At 36.9% G+C, this 16,838-nt stretch overlaps 1 protein-coding gene across 1 annotated transcript in view; it reads left to right on the top strand.

The window, feature by feature from the left end:
* The window catches only part of HDX (highly divergent homeobox), a 193,334-nt gene that overhangs the window by 33,874 nt on the left and 142,622 nt on the right, over nt 1–16,838 (top strand). The window contains exon 2 of the mRNA XM_070603404.1: nt 1,292–1,342. Coding sequence (XP_070459505.1) covers nt 1,292–1,342 — 51 coding nt within the window. The remainder of the gene's footprint in view (nt 1–1,291; nt 1,343–16,838) is intronic.

The following is a 16,838-nucleotide window of genomic DNA, read 5'->3' as shown; positions in this document are numbered from 1 at the left end:
CAATGTTTCCTTGTTCTATCTTATCACATCAACCACTCAGAAAGGAAAAGAGATATTGTACTAGTCTAGTACTATTTATATTCCCTTTACCTGATTTGATAAAAGCTCCACCTCAAGAAACTATCTGTATGCTTACTTATATGTCTTTGAGGACTCCATTTTGTCTTAATCATTATTATTATTTCTCTTACTGGGAAGTATAGTGCAAGGGGTGAGTGCATGATAGTGGTGGTGGTGGAGAGGTTTAAGCATTAATCACTCTGAGGGGAGGGTGTAACCAAAATTAGTCATCCTGTAGCTTGGAAAATTTCCATTAATAAGCTTAACTATATTTAAGATGGTAGCCAACTTCATGGCCTTTGGGGCATTTGTAGTATTTCAGCAATGGCATGCCTGATAGTTTGTTGCCCCCCACCCCGCCGCCAAGTTGTTCTTCCCTATGTAGCACTTTCTTCGATCTGTGATTTACCTTCTTGTTTGATAGGGTGAGCAGGGCATAATGAGCATATTATTACTTCAGATAAATTGTTCTTGTTTCTAGAAATTCTTTGACCACATATTTGAGGTGCCTATAATATTCTTGCCTTTCTTGTTTTGTCAAGGTATGGTATTGCTTTTTATAAATTTGTGGTATGTAAGGTAGTGTCAGTATGTAACACATGATGTAATTTAGATGAAAAATGGCTTCATTTATAGAACATGGGCTTTAAAACTGAATAATTTGCATACTTTAACACTTTAGTCACTCATTAGATTCATATATATAGTTGCTTAAAAAGAAGTACACTTAGTCTTATTTGCATATGATCTAATAGTTTCTCCACACTTATAAGAAATTTCACAAGTATTGTGCTAGTGTGTTCACTCCATCCTTATGAATCAAGTAACATGCTCTATTTCCATTCTAGCTCTTCCAGTGTCGGTAAACCTTTCTTAAGATCTTTATCTATTATATTAAAAGTTTCTTTTTTGACATTTTATTTTTGTCATAGAGGTTGAAAGTATACTATTTTAGAGAGATACTTAAGAATGCAGTAACGTAAAACCTCAAATACTCATGCTCCAAACTGAGAAGCAGTCAAAATTTGTCTTTACTTCCACCCTTTTTCTGTAATATTCACCCTTCTTCATCTTCTCTTCCTTTCATGATCTCAGTGCCTACTGTTCTCTCTCTGTACTCTAAGTCTAACAAAGAGACTGGTCTGCTACTGGTAAAGTACAGTTTAGCATTAAAATTTTCTAGAGCATTGGGTAGCAATGTAAGAAATTCCTTTTTTTCTCCTTTCTCTAGGGCAAGATGAACAAAGCTGAAGCAGAGCTCCAGTCTCGGCCCTGGACCCAGGTAACAAATGTACAGCAATGAACACTGAGTAAGGATCTCAATCTGCCTGAGGAGCAAGAGACCTGGGGCCCTCTTGCCAATCTTTCAGTGACCTCAAGTAATTCGGGAGACTTCAGACACTCTCTAAAGCTTATAATGGTCTGATTCAATATCCTTAGCCTTGATCCATCCAAGCCCCTAGCCAAGATGGAAGATGGTTAAAGATCCTCATTGTCTCAACCATTCTTCAGAATGGGAATGAGTAATGTATTATTCAAGCCATCTAGGTGCCCCTGACACCTGGTCACATTTGTACTACCATCACCCAGCCATCATAGGAAAGCTACCTCTTGCTGAGCTCCCAACTTACCTTTTCCTACTTGACCATATAGTAATGAATCTTATGTGTTAATTTTTTCCTTGCCTAGTGGCAGAAGTACAAAAATGACTGCAGCTCTCCCTTTACTCACTAGATCACTCATTCAACAAATGTTTACTGAGTGCCTACTGTACATCAGGCACCATTCCAGCTTCTTGGAATATAGCTGTAAACAAAACAGACAAGATCCCTTTCATCATGGAGCTTACTGTATAGTGGGGAAAGAAAAAGATAATTAACAAGTAAATATAGAATGTGTCATATAGTAATAAGTTGCACGTGGAAAGTTAAAGCTGGGTAAGGGGGCTGGCCCGTGGCCGAGTGGTGAAGTGTGTGCACTTCACTTTGGCAGCCCAGGGTTTTACCAGTTCAGATTCTGGCTGTGGATATGGCACTGCTCGTCAAGCCATGCTGAGCTGGCATCCCACACGCCACAAATAGAGCGGCCCACAACTAAAAATATGCAACTATGTACTGGGGGGCTTTGGGGATAAAAAGGAAAAATTAAAAAAAATCTTAAAGAAAGGTGCCTAGAACACAGCAGACTCTTTAAAAAAACAAAAGCTGGGTAAGGTGTTAGAGAGTGTCTCAAGGCACTATGACTTTTATTTATAATGTGGATAGGGCATAATGATCATATTATTACTTCCTGTGGTCATGAATTTCTATTACCTTTAAGACCTTTTGGCACCCAAGACCTAAGGTAACTCATTCCTGACAGGAAAAAGGAGTATGAACCAGTTGGTTCTGCTATGCATGACCCCTTACATAGAAGACATGAGGTACATAAGAATATGAGAACCTCTCCCCTGGGCCATTGAATTGGAACTGAGGAATAATAGGGTCATAGGGGGCTTGCTGGTATTTTGTATCATGACTTTTTAAAAAATAATAATTATGCAAATGTTAAATATACAGAAACGTAAAGAGAGAAGAATGATGAAGTGCCCATACACTCATAACTCAGATTCAACAGTTGTCATTATTTTGCCACATTTGCTTTATCTAAATCTTTTCTTTTGCTGAAATATTTCAAAGAAAAACTCAGACATCACATCTTTTCAACTCTACATATTTCTGTATGTATCTCTTTAAGAATGGACATTTTCTTACACAATCACTGTTACTATCATACCATACAAAATGGAAATGATTTCTTGGTATCATCTATCATCCAGTCCATAATCAAATTTTCCCAATAGGGCCACTTTTTAAAAAATGTAAATATCGTATGAGCATAGAAGGCAATATCAAAGTACTTATGAATGATGGGCTTTGAATTTAGGCACAACTACGTTTGAATCCTGGTTTTCCCACATACAAATTTTGTGAGGTTAACCTCTTTGACACTTGGTTCCCTCTCTGAAAATGATGATAATAATCTCTCATAGTATTGTTGTTAAGCTTAAATGAGAGAATATATGTAAAGAACTTATTTAATATCTGGTATGAGGTCATCATTCAATAAAAGGGCAAGTATTACTATCACTAGGTGTGGAATGAGAAAAGGGGAACAGAAGTATACCCTAAAATGGGAAATGTGGGCTTTGCTTTTTGTAAGTGCCAGCCATTAAAAAAAATCTAAAATCTCTGTTTGACTGTACAAACTCATGCTAATTAATGGCATTTAAATGAAATGTTTACAATCTTTGCTTTATTGTGTCAGCAAAATAATGATTATTTATATTTAATATTCTGATGTGTAAAACAGAGGTAACTCCCTCCTGTTTGGAATATTAAATGAGATGACATATAGGAATATATCTAGTACAGTGTTCAATACTGTGCAAGCTTAATAAATGTAGATTATATCTGAGTTAAAAAATGTCTGACTTTTAAAGTTTTATTACCACACTAAACTATTCATATATGCTGAGTCTTCAAAGTTTATTGCTCATGATGTACACAGATTAAAAATATTACTGGAGGGGCCAGCCCTGTGGCATAGTGGTTAAGTTCAGTGTGCTCCACTTTAGCTGCCTGGGTTTGCAGGTTCAGATCCTGAGCGTTGACCTACACCACTCATCAGCCATTCTGTGGCTGCAACCCACATACAAAGTAGAGGAAGATTGGCACAGATGTTAGTTCAGGGCCAGTCTCCCTCAAGCAAAAAAATTGGAGGATTGGCAACAGGTGTTAGCTCAGGGCTAATCTTCCTCAGCAAAATAACCCCCCAAAACTAAAAAGCCAGGGCCAGCCTGGTGGCATAGTGGTTAAGTTCATGTGCTTTGCTTCAGCAGTGCAGGGTTTGCAGATTCAGATCCTCACTGTGGACCTACACACCACTCATCAAGCCATGCTGTGGTGGCATCCCACATACAAAATAGAGGAAGACTGTTAGCTCAGGGACAATCTTCCCCAAGCAAAAAGAGGAGGATTGGTAACAGATGTTAGCTCAGGGACAATCTTCCTCACCAAAAAAAAAAAAAAAATTACCAGAATGTTGCTTAGGAACAGGTTTATTTAGAAAAAGGAGAGTTGATTAGATGAATGCTTATGGCTGCTTTGGCAGCCCTATAATTCTAAGTTATATTGAACAATTTTTTTCACAGTACTAGAATACCAATGATGATGTTTGTCCAGGTAGAGATTATCTTTAAGATTTGAGAGTATTGGCCATTATCTCCAGATGTTTGTTCAGAACATCCACAGTAGCCTCAATAAAAGAAGGCACTGATTTGCAAATGAGTCTAACCCATGTGTCTCTAAAAGACAAGTCTGGCCTGTTGCAATCTTAACACCCACATGGGACAAGCATTACTTTTAGTTCCATATTTTACACATTATTTCAGCATGCACCTCTGTTTCTGCAGCTCCTGCCTCCATTTCTGATCACTGAGGTCTAGGTCTTGGTTTAGACTCTCAGTCACAACCTTGACTCATTTGATACAGCCCTTGCCAGGTCCAGCTTAGATTTATAACCCTCTTCACCAACATACTCTGCCAATTTAGCCACCTCAAATCAACTTCCTTAGAAGATATACCTAGTATCCCCAACTTCACATTATTTAAGAAAGCTTTTGATTCTTTTTGTCTGTGTGAGGAAGATTGTCCCTGAGCTAACATCTGTTGCTAATCTTCCTCTTTCTGCTTGAGGAAGATGGTCCCTAAGCTAACATCTGTGCCAATCTTCCTCTATTTTGTATATGGGATGCTGCCTCAGTGTGGCTTGCTGAACGATGTGTAGGTCCATGCCAAGGATCTAAACCCCTGAACCCCAGGCCACCAAAGCAGAGCACACGAACTTAACTACTATGCAACAGGGCCAACCTTGATAAATGTAAATGGATTAAATTTACCAATCAAAAGACACAGAATGGCTGGATTGATTAAAAAAGAAGACCCAAAAATATGCAACCTCCAGGGGTCCCACCTCAGCTCTAAAGACAAACACAAACTCAAAGTGAAGGAATGGAAGGTGATACTCCAAGCAAATGGAAAGCAAAAGAAAGCAGGCATAGGCATACTTATACTAGAAAAAATAGACTTTAAGCCAAAAATGATAACAAGAGACAAAGAGGGACATTATATAATGAAAAAGGGGACAATCCATGAAAAAGGCATAAAATTTATTAATATCTATGCAACTAACATAGGAGCCCCAAAATACATTAAACAATTATTAACAGACCTAAAGGCAGAAATTGACAGCAGCACAATAATAGTAGGGGACTTTAACACCTCACTTACATCAATGGATAGATCATCCACATAGAAAGTCAACAAGAAAAGAGTGGCCTTAAATATAACAGTAGACCAGATGGAATTAATAGATATATATAGAACATTCCATCAAAAAACAGCAGAATATACATTCTTCTCCAGTGTACATGAGACATTCTCAAAGATAGACCATATGTTTGGAAACAAAACAATCTCAATAAATTTAAGAACATTGAAATCATATTAAACATCCTTTCTGACCACAGTGGTATGAAACTAGAAATTAGCTACAAGAAGAAGGCTGGGAAAGTCACAAATATATTGAAACTAAACAACATACTACCAAACAACTAATGGATCAATGAAGAAATCAAATAAGAAATTAAAAAATACGTGGAAACAAATGAAAACACAACATACCACAATCTATGGGACACAGCAAAAGCAATACTAACAGGGAAGTTTATAGCAATACAGGTCTATCTCAAAAAACAAGAAAAATCTCAAATAAACAATCTAACATTAAACCTCAAGGAACTAGAAAACGAAGAACAAACAAAGCCCAAAGTCTGTAGAAAGTAGGAAATAATAAAAATCAAAGCAGAAATAAATCAAATAGAGACTTAAAAGACAATAGAAAACATCAATGAAACTAAGAGCTGGTTGTTTGAAAAGATAAACAAAACTGACAAACTTTATTAGCTAGACTTGCTAATAAAAAAAGAGAGAAGGCTCACAAAAATAAAATCTGAAATGAAACAGAAGAAATTACAATGGATACCACAGAAATACAAAGGGTTGACAGAGAACACTACAAAAACCGAAGTGTCAACAAATTTAGATAACCCAGAAGAAATGGAAAAATTCTGAAAACTAAACAACCTTCTAAAAGTGAATCAAGAAAAAATAGAGAACCTGAATAGAACAATCACTAGTAAAGTGATTGAAACAGTAATCAAAAATCTCCCAGAAACCAAAAGTCCAAAACCGTCTGGCTTCCTCTGTGAATTCTACTAAACATTCAAAGAAGATTTAATACTTATCCTTCTCAAATTCTTCCAAAAAATTGAAAAGGAAGGGACACTTCCTAACTCATTTTATGCAGCTAACATTAACCTAATACCAAAATCAGACAAGGACAACAGAAAAAAAGAAAATTACAGACCAATATCACTGATGAACGTCAGTGCAAAAATCCTCAACAAAACATTAGCAAATCAAATACAAAAATACATTAAAAGGATCAAATACCATGATCAAGTGGGATTTATTCCAGGGGTGCTGGGATGGTTCACCATCCACAAATCAATCAATGTGATACACCACATTAACAAAATGAAGAATGAGAATCACATGATCATTTCAATAGATGCAGAGAAAGCATTTGACAAAATTTAGCACCCATTTGTGATGACTCTCATTAAAATGGGTATAGGAGGAAAGTACATCAACACAATAAAGGCCATATATGACAAACTCACAGCTAATATCATACTCAATGGAGAAAAACTGAAAAAGCCATTACTCTGAGAACAGGAACAAGACAAGAATGCCCACTATTACCATTCTTATTCAACACAGTCCTGGAAATTTTAGCCAGAGCAATTAGGCGGGAAAACGAATTAAAAGAGATCCAAATTGGTGAGGAGGAAGTAAAACAGTTACTATTTGAAAATGTCATGATTTTATATATAGAAATCCCTTAAGAATCAACCAAAAAACTGTTAGAAATAATTAACAAATACACTAAAGTTTCAGGGTACAAAATCAGTATAAAAATTCAATGGGGTTTCTATACACTAATAACAAACTAGCAAAAGAAAACTCAAGAATACAAATCCATTTACAATTGCAACAAAAAGAATAAAATACCTAGGAATAAATTTAACCAAAGAGGTGAAGTATCCGTATGCTGCAAACTATAGACATTGTTAAAGAAACTGAAGAAAACACAAAGCAATGGAAAGACATTGCATGCTCATGAATTGGAAAATTTAACAGTTAAAATGTCCATATTACATAATATGCAGATTTAATGCAATCTCTATTAGAATCCCAACAACATTTTTCACAGAAATAGAACAAAGAATCATAAAATTTATATGGAACAACAAAAGGCCCAGAGTAGACAAAGGAATCCTAAGAAAACAGAACAAAGCTGGAAGTATTACACTCCCTGATTTCATAGTACAAAGCTATAGTGATCAAAACAGCATGGTAGCGGAAGAAAAAACAGACACTCAGATCAACGGAACAGAATTGAAAGCCCAGAAATAAACCCACACATTTATGGACAGCTAATTTTCAACAAGGGAGCCAAGAACATACAATGGAGAAGGGAAAGTCTCTTCCATAAATGGTGTTGGGAAAACTGGACAGCCACATTTAAAAGAAAGAATTTAGACCATTATCTTCACCATACACAAAAATTAACTCAAAATGGATTAAAGTCTTGAATGTAATACCTGAAATCATAAAGCCCCTAAAAGAAAACATAGGCAGTACGTGCTTTGACATTGGTCTTAACAGTACCTTTCTGAATATGTCTCCTCGGGCAAGGGAAACAACAAAAAAATAAACAAATGGGACTAAATCAAATTGAAAAGATTATGCACAGCAAAGGAAACCATCAACAAAGTGAAAAGACAATCTACCACTTGGGAGAACATATTTGCAAATTGTGTGTCCAACAGGGTATTAATATCCAAAATAAAGAACCCATACAACTCAACAACAAACAAACAAAAAACCCAACTTAAAAGTGGGCAGAGGAACTGAACAGATGCTTTTGTAAAGAAGATATACCGATAGACAACAGGCACAAGAAAATATGTTCATCATCACTAATTATTAGAGAAATGCAAATCAAAACCACAATGCAGGGGCTGGCCCCGTGGCCGAGTGGTTAAGTTCGCGCGCTCCACTGCTGGCGACCCAGTGTTTCGTTAGTTCGAATCCTGGGCGCGGACATGGCACTGCTCATCAGACCACGCTGAGGCAGCGTCCCACATGCCACAACTAGAAGAACCCACAACGAAGAATACACAACTATGTACCGGGGGGCGTTGGGGAGAAAAAGGAAAAAATAAAATCTTTAAAAAAAAAAAAAAAAAAACCACAATGCAATATCACCTCACGCTTGTGAGAAAGCCTATAATTAAGAAGACAAGAATTAACAACTGTTGGAGAGGATGCAGAGAAAAGGGAACCCTCATACACTGCTGGTGGGAATATAAATTGATGTAGCTACTATAGGAAACAGTATGAAGATTCCTCCAAAAATTAAAAGTATGACTATAACACAATCTAGCTACTCCACTTCTGGGTATGTATCCAAAGAACACAAAAACACTAATTCAAAAAGACATATGCGGGGCTGGCCACGTGGCTTAGTGGTTAAGTTCGCGCGCTCTGCTGCAGGCGGCCCAGTGTTTCGTTGGTTGGAATCCTGGGCGTGGACATGGCACTGCTCATCAAACCAGGCTGAGACAGCGTCCCACATGCCACAACTAGAAGGACCCACAACGAAGAATATACAACTATGTACCGGGGGGCTTTAAAAAAAAAAGACATATGCACCCTGATTTTCATCTCAGCATTATTCACAATAGCTAAGAGATGGAAACAACCTGAGTGTTCATCAACAGATGATTGGATAAAGAAGATGTAGTATATATATACAATGGAATACTACTCAGCCATAAAAAGATGAAATCTTACTGTTTGTCACAACAAGGATGGAAGTTGAGGGTATTATGCTAATCAAAATAGGTCAGACTGAGAAAGACAAATACCATATTATTTCACTCATATGTGGAAGATAGACAAACAAACTACAAACACATAGATACAGAGAACAGATTGGTGGTTACCAAAGGGTAAGTGTTTGGGGTGAGGGTGAAAGGGGTAATTGGGGACATTTGTATTGTGATGGATGGCAATTAGACTTTTGGTGGTGAACACGTTGTAGACTATACATAAGTAAAAATACGATGATGTACTCCTGAAATTTACATAACGTTATAAATCAATGTTACCCCCCAAAAATACTCTGCAGCACATTGTGGATTTGTATTGAAGGAATAATATTAAGAATTAAAAGAAACTTTAATAAGGCAAGCTTATAAAACGATGATATAGTATTCTTAGACAGTCCGTGTAATGCAAGCCAGTCGTATAAAATAGTACAATGTTCTAAAAAGGAAACATGAAAAAATCTCATTACCAAATAATTTTTCTCTGCATCATTTAAAAACTTTAATGGAAACAATGATACTCATTTAAGCTTGAAAGGAAGATGGTATCTTATAAACTCTTATAAGACATCCAAAACACTTCATATTTTCCTTTGGGTTTTATTGTCAGAATCTGACTGCCAGAAGCGACTACTTTTCCGCCCACACACACTTCATCGATGCCAGGTGTTCCCAATTACTTGCTCCCACCTCCAGGGCCCAGTCTCGCCACAGTAGGATTATAAAAGCTCAAGACTAAGGCTAAAGAGCTCCCTCATTTATCAGGATCTACCTTTGTATTAATAGCTGTCCTTGTACCTATATATGCACGGTGCTTTAAGCTTCTATGGCTGCTGCTTCTTGATTTCCCTTGACTCCTGATCTCTCACTTTCTTGAGTGTTCAATAAATCAAACTGGCCAGGCCTGAGAGTATCTTGTTGGTCTCTGGCTTCTTTCTTTTTAACCTGACCTTTGTATTTGAATCTGCCCAGCTTTTTCCCTACCAACTTAGATCCTAATGCTGTTTTCTCAATATTTTGCATGCTTTCTGATACTTAGTCTCTTTAACCGAGTTCTTGATTTCTGTAACCCAGTATGACAATTCTGGATCCAGAATCTTGCCAGCTACGATTTTTGCTACATGTCTGACCTTTTATATTTCTGGTGACTGCCTATAGTTTGGGCCTCACTGTCTGGTCCTGATTATTGGGCATTCTATATGCACCTATTTTGCTCTATTCACATGGTTTCAGGTCATTGGTTCTACTTTGACTTAGGCCCAGCCCTTGTACCATTAATTCTCCTTGCCAAACTTTAGCTCTTCAGCCTTCATCTACTACATAGGACTGAAAAATTACATGATTAAGTCACTTTAAAATGATCATCAACTCTATTTGATCAAAAGTATATCATTTAGCAAATTACTGATCAATTAACCTTAGGTAATTCATTTTGCTTCCTTTTATTTTCCTTATACATAACAAGTGATGGCAAAATGATATAAAAAAATGAGATACGGGGCCGGCCCGGTGGTGCAGCGGTTAAGTGCTCACGTTCTGCTTCTTGGTGGCCCGGGGTTCGCTGGTTCGGATCCCGGGTGCGGACATGGCAACGCTTGGCAAGCCATGCTGTGGTAGGCGTCCCATATATAAAGTAGAGGAAGATGGGCACGATGTTAGCTCAGGGCCAGCAAAAAGAGGAGGACTGGCAGTAGTTAGCTCAAGGCTAATCTTCCTCAAAAAAAAATGAGATAGGTTTTTTCTTATTCAATTTACCTTAAAAATAGCCATTTCAATTCTTTATATTTTTAGTGCAGAGCAGTTTTTCAAAAGCTTGTCAAATGACTCTGGATTTTTAAGAACTCTTCTTTGCCTTTCTTTTCCCAATCCTCCCTATACCTTAAACACCGGTTTAGAATAATGAAATATTTCTTTTGCTATCTTCTTTTATAACACAGATACAAAGTATGTATCTGGGTGCTTCTTCAGATACATTTTGCTTATGTAGGCAAAGGTGTTCTCAATGTATCTCCCTTGATTTGACTTGAGGACTAACGGTCCCTCCAACTCCTCATGTGTTTTAGTTCCTCTAAGGATAAATGAGACTTCAGATCAAATTATGGGTGTCTGGTTGATATATTTGTGTGGATTAGGAGGTGAATACTTGCAGATGATACTGATTTGAGCCATTCTGGGATGGCCCACACTTGATAGTGCTAAATAAGTAACTAATCTCTTTCTAGACAATTTCTCTGGGCTACTACTTGCACTCTTATAACCAAATAAGTCACTTTGCGGATCATCTTGAAGCATATAACAGGAGAGTTATTTCCTAGGGTATACATACTACAGCAATTTCACGGATGATCTTTAGGAAATCCATGGACTCCTCCCACAATAAATATCATTCAAATTTGTATGTGTGTGTGTTTCTGGGAAAAGGATGCATGGCTGTTTCATATTAACAAAAGTATTCCAAATCCCCCAAGTGGCTGAGAATCACTTTAAAATTTAAAGAAAAGCAATTTAACTTGACAAAGCAGTATATTTTTTTCCATATAAATAGAGTTCAAGCTGTTCCTAGAAGTCAATCAATGTAACTATCTAGATCCCCTAGATATCTGGTAAAATGCTACAAATAAATTTCAATATGGAATTAGAGAAAGAAGAATCAATTTCATTATGCCCTCAAGAGCGACATTTATAAGTGGACTTCTTCCTGGATGTATACCAATTTTTTTTTGCAGTTTTCTATTGCACAACTGCTAAATTAGAATAACTGACGCTCTGGTCTCTCGCTTTATCCCGGCATCAACAACGTGACGAAAAGGAAAAACATTTACAGCCATATTAGGAATATAGCTGTTGACATGTCAGAAATAGAACTTCACTCTGCAAAAGCCGATCACTCATATTCACAGCTCTAGTTTTCCTAGATCCAATTACAATCTCCACCTCCACCCCATCTCTATCTCACTATTTTGCACTTTTTAAGTCTGTGGCTGCTGTACTAGACTATGAATATTTTGAGAACAAAAATCATGTTTTAATAAATCCTATGTGGCTGACACATAATAGGAGCTAGACAAATGTTTGTGGAATGAAATTTCCTCCATTATTCCCCCTTATACTTATAGCTTAATACATTGGATCTCAACCTTTAGCCTACATAAGAATTCCCTGGAGGGCTTGTTAAAACACTGGTTGCTGGGCCCTTCTCAGAGTTTCTGAATCTGTAGGTGGGGCCTCCAAATTTGCATTTCTAACAAGTTCCTGGGTGATGTTGATACTGTTGGTTCAGGGAAAACATGGTTTAAGTAGAAACAAACAGGAATATTAGTAATGCATCACATTTCAAGAACTGCAGCGGAGTTCAGAAATCACTTTCATTTTTGAAATTTGTTATGAGAACAACTTTCATTAATACATTTTCTATAAAATGAGGTACCTTAATAAGTACAATACAAGGTTGGAATTCTGCAGAGGTTATTTACAAAATCATTACAGCAGAGGAAGATAATGATTCTGAGGAGTTTTCCACCAAAGGTTTGTGCCAGAGTATATTTTCCTCCTGATTTTACTTTGTCTTGACCCACAGTAAGGCAAGGGAAATTCCTTCAAATGGAATATTTGTAACTAACCAAAATACTAAGAACAAGCCTATCACGGATAGGGGCCAGCCAGTGGCTGTGTGGTTTGAGCTCCGATGTGGCGGCCCAGGGTTTCCCTGGTTCGGATACTGGGCGCGGACATGGCACCATTTGTCAGGCCACGTTGAGGCGGTGTCCCACATGCCACAACTAGAAGGGCCTGCAACTAGGATATCCAACTATGTATGGGGGGTGGTACTGGGGGAGATAAAGCAGAAAAAAAAAAAAAGACGATTGGCAACAGTTGTTAGCTCAGGTGCCAATCTTTAAAAAAAAGAAAAAAAGACTCTCATGGATAATTGAAAACCTATAAATTTAACATTGCATTTTCTTTTTAAAATTATTCCCTTCATGATTTAAATCAAGCTCGTTTAAAAGGACAACACAATTTTAATTTTCTCATCAATTTTTGGTGCCCAACTTTGACTGGAGATGTCAGTAAACTACCAAACGTCTAAAAGTTAGACAGCAAAAAAGTGAAAGAAATAAAGAGATTCAGTAATCTACAAACAAAGCATTGAGCCTCTGATTAATAAAAATCAGCTCTACAAGAGAAATTAACCTAATTTTAAGTAGCTTGGAAGTTAGGTTTTTTATGCCTGGCATGCCATATTGTTTAGAGCTGTGTTCTGGGCTTCTGTAGGCAGATTTCACATATATCAGTAAATGCTTGCTTTGGTTAAAATGAACTGGAAAATGAATTGCTTATTAATAGGAAAAGCTTAAACAGGGAAAATGAAAGTTGAAAACACTTTCTTTGGTGTATGCAGCCCTATACTGACCCAAAATGCACTGTTGAAATTGTTTTATTTAGATTCTACCTACTGAAGAATAGGAGAGCTGTAAATTTTTTGTCTCTTATTAGTGGCGTCCCAACCCAGAACTTTCCTCCCATTCAGCTCCATCAAACCAAATCCTAAAAGACTGAACCCACTTCTACCTTTAAGGCATTTTTCTGATTAATTCTTATCTGACATGACCCCAAAATTAGTAAAGCCCATGTTGTTATGGATTTTATCACTCTCTCAATATAGATAACCCTTCATTCCTGATTGATGGTCATTATGCTTGAGGCTTCCCAATGATTGAGGCCTTTTGACTTTACAAAGTAGTCTCTATCATTTTGGAACACTTGAATGTTAAGCTGAAACTTGTTTCCCTGTCAGTTCTCTTTTTTTGGCCTTGGTTTTGGCTTTTGGAAAAGCACACAAATCACATCTATCTTTGCCCCAATAGTCTTTTAAGTATTTGAAGATAGTTATATTTTCTCCAGGTCTTTCCCTGTTTAAACTAAGCATGCTCAGCTTTTGGACCCTTGCCTCATATCATATATTTTTTACATGCCTTGTCATTCCTGGTTTCTCTTCTCCAGATTGAACCATTTGTGAATGCTTCTTTTAAAATAAGGAACAATCAACTGAACAGAGCAGATATGGTCAGATCAGGGTAGAGGATAGTGGCACTCTTAATTTTCTTGCTTTAGTGGCTAACTTTTTTGTAATGTAGTTAAGTTTCAAAGATCTTGCTTAACAGCTATGGTATGCCAGCTCATACTCAATTTACAAAATTTTTAAGTAAAATTTTCCCATGTTAGGTATTTATTGCCCATCTTGTACTTGTGCAAGTGATTTTTGTAAACCTAAAATTAAGACTTACTGTTTAGCCTTGTCAAACTTGATCCTGTTGCATTTGCATGTTGAGTCTTTTGAGATCTTTGAAATCTTGGTTAAATTTTTGCTTTAATTATTCCTCCCAGATTGTTTTCACCTAAAAATTCAATAAACATGGCTTTAATTCATATATTGTGAACAGGACAGGTACAGATACCTAAGACATTGTACTAGAAACATATCTGATTTCTGAATATCTATTACTCTAGCCTACACCATGCAATCTATGCTTTCCTACATCCATTGATTCAACAAAGGCTCATTGAGTGCTTACTGCATGCCAGGTACAGTTCTAGGTACTGAAGTATATAACAGTAAATAAGAGAGATGAAATTCCTACTTCACTGGGGAAAAGCAAAATAAACAAGTAAGCAAATTATGTGATTTCCCATAATGATGTGAGAAAAATAAAGCACAGAAAGAAGGTAGAGGAGATCGAAAGTGATTGGGGATAATGTTTTAAATAGATTGGCCCATGAAGACACATCTGAGGAAGTAAATTTTAGCAGACAACCTGAGTGAAGAAGTATGCCCGGTGACTATCTGGGGGAGGAGTTTTCCAAGAAAGCACAGCAAATGCAATATCTCTGAAGAGGGGACAGGTTTTCCAGAAAAAAGAGAGAGAGCAAAAAAAGCCAGTGTAGTATATTGAACCAGGGCAGAAACAAGTGGTGGGAAATAACTGTAACAAAGATTTGAAACTTTATTGTTAACGTAATGGGAAGCATTTGGAAGGCTTTAAGCTGGTGAGTGATATGATCTGATTCAACTTTATAAAGAATATTTTGACTGCTATTAAGAGAAAGTATTAAAGAGGACAGTAGTAGACAATAGGAAACCGTATAAGATGCTTTTGCAGTGGTTCAAGCTAGAAGTGATAGTGACTGCAACTGATATAGTAATGATGGAGAAAGTAAGGAATGCTCAGATTTGTGACATATTTTGAAAGTATAGCCTACAGGACTTACTGATGGCTTATATATGAAGTGTGAGGAGAAAAGAAGAATTAGCAACTGGATACATTTAATTACCTCTTTTTGTACTGTTGTTTCTTACATGTCTTCTCTTGTCACTTGGACTATAAATTCTTCAAGGGTAGGGACATTGCCCTTCTTTTTCTCTCAGATCACCTTGGTTCAAGATATACAGTAGGTAATGAATGTGTTAATCCATCATAGGTAGGTCATCTCTGAATCCTCCACTTTAATCCTATCATTCCTTCTTTGAAATGTCTCAACTTCAATCATTTCTCTTCATTCCTGCTCTTAACATCCTGATCTAGACCCAAGTCATGCAGAAGCTGGATCACCACTACAACTGTCTGATCTCTCTCACTCCAGCCTGTCTCCAATCTGATTCAAACTGCAAATTGATGACTGACTAATCACTTGAAAAATTTGCTTTCAGTTATTCATTTAACAAGTACTTACTGATTTATCTACTTTGTGTCCAGGACTCTTCTAGATGCCAGGATATAATACTAAACAAAACAAGCAAAAAAGACTGACTTCCTGGAGTTTATATCTGCAATAACTAAAAATATAGAGTATGTTAAATGGTAATAAGTGCTATGACAAAATATAAAACAGGATGAATGGATAAAGACTATATGATATATATACACAATGGAATATTATTCAGCCATAAAAAAGACAAAATTGAGCCATTTGAGACAATGTAGATGGACCTTGAAGGTATCATGCTAAGTGAGATAAGCCAGATGGAGAAAGACAAATGCCACATGATTTCACTCATATGTGGAAGATTAAAAACAACAATAACAACAATAAACAAACACATAGATACAAAGAACAGATTGGTGGTTACCAGAGGGAAAGGGGGGTGAGGAGAGGGTGAAAGGGGTAGAGGGGGACATTTGTATGGTGACGGATGGCAACTAGACTTTAGGTGGTGAACAAAACATAACTCTATACAGAAGCTGAAATATAATGATGTACACCTGAAATCAATGTTACTTCAATAAAAAAAAGAAAAAGAAAACAGGGAGGGGTGCATAGGGAGGTACAGAGAGTGTTAAGAAGATCACAATTTTAAATAGGGTTACAGTGTAATCTCTAAATCTTGAAAGAGGTTACCTATAAAGAAGTTATAATCTCTTTAAAAAGCAACAATTTTAAAAAGGTTACGTTTGAGCAGAGATTTGAATCAAACGAGGGAATGTCATACAAAGATCAGAGGGAACAACAGTGCAAGGGCTCTGACGTGGTCATGAGCTTAATTTATTTGAGAAATAGAGAGAAGGCCGGTGTAATTGGAAAATGAGTTAGTGGCAGAGTGGCAAGAGGTGAGGCCAGAAAGATGGCGAAGGCCAGATCATTTAGGATCTTCAGGCTATGGTAAGAAATTTGCAATTTATAGTATATGTGAATGGAAGCCATTGGACAATCTGGAGCCGGGCAT

Source organism: Equus przewalskii, chromosome X, assembly GCF_037783145.1.
Source record: "Equus przewalskii isolate Varuska chromosome X, EquPr2, whole genome shotgun sequence".
Taxonomy (NCBI): domain Eukaryota; kingdom Metazoa; phylum Chordata; class Mammalia; order Perissodactyla; family Equidae; genus Equus; species Equus przewalskii.
The sequence above is the reverse complement of the archived record's forward strand: the minus strand, read 5'-3'. Positions and strand labels throughout refer to the sequence as shown.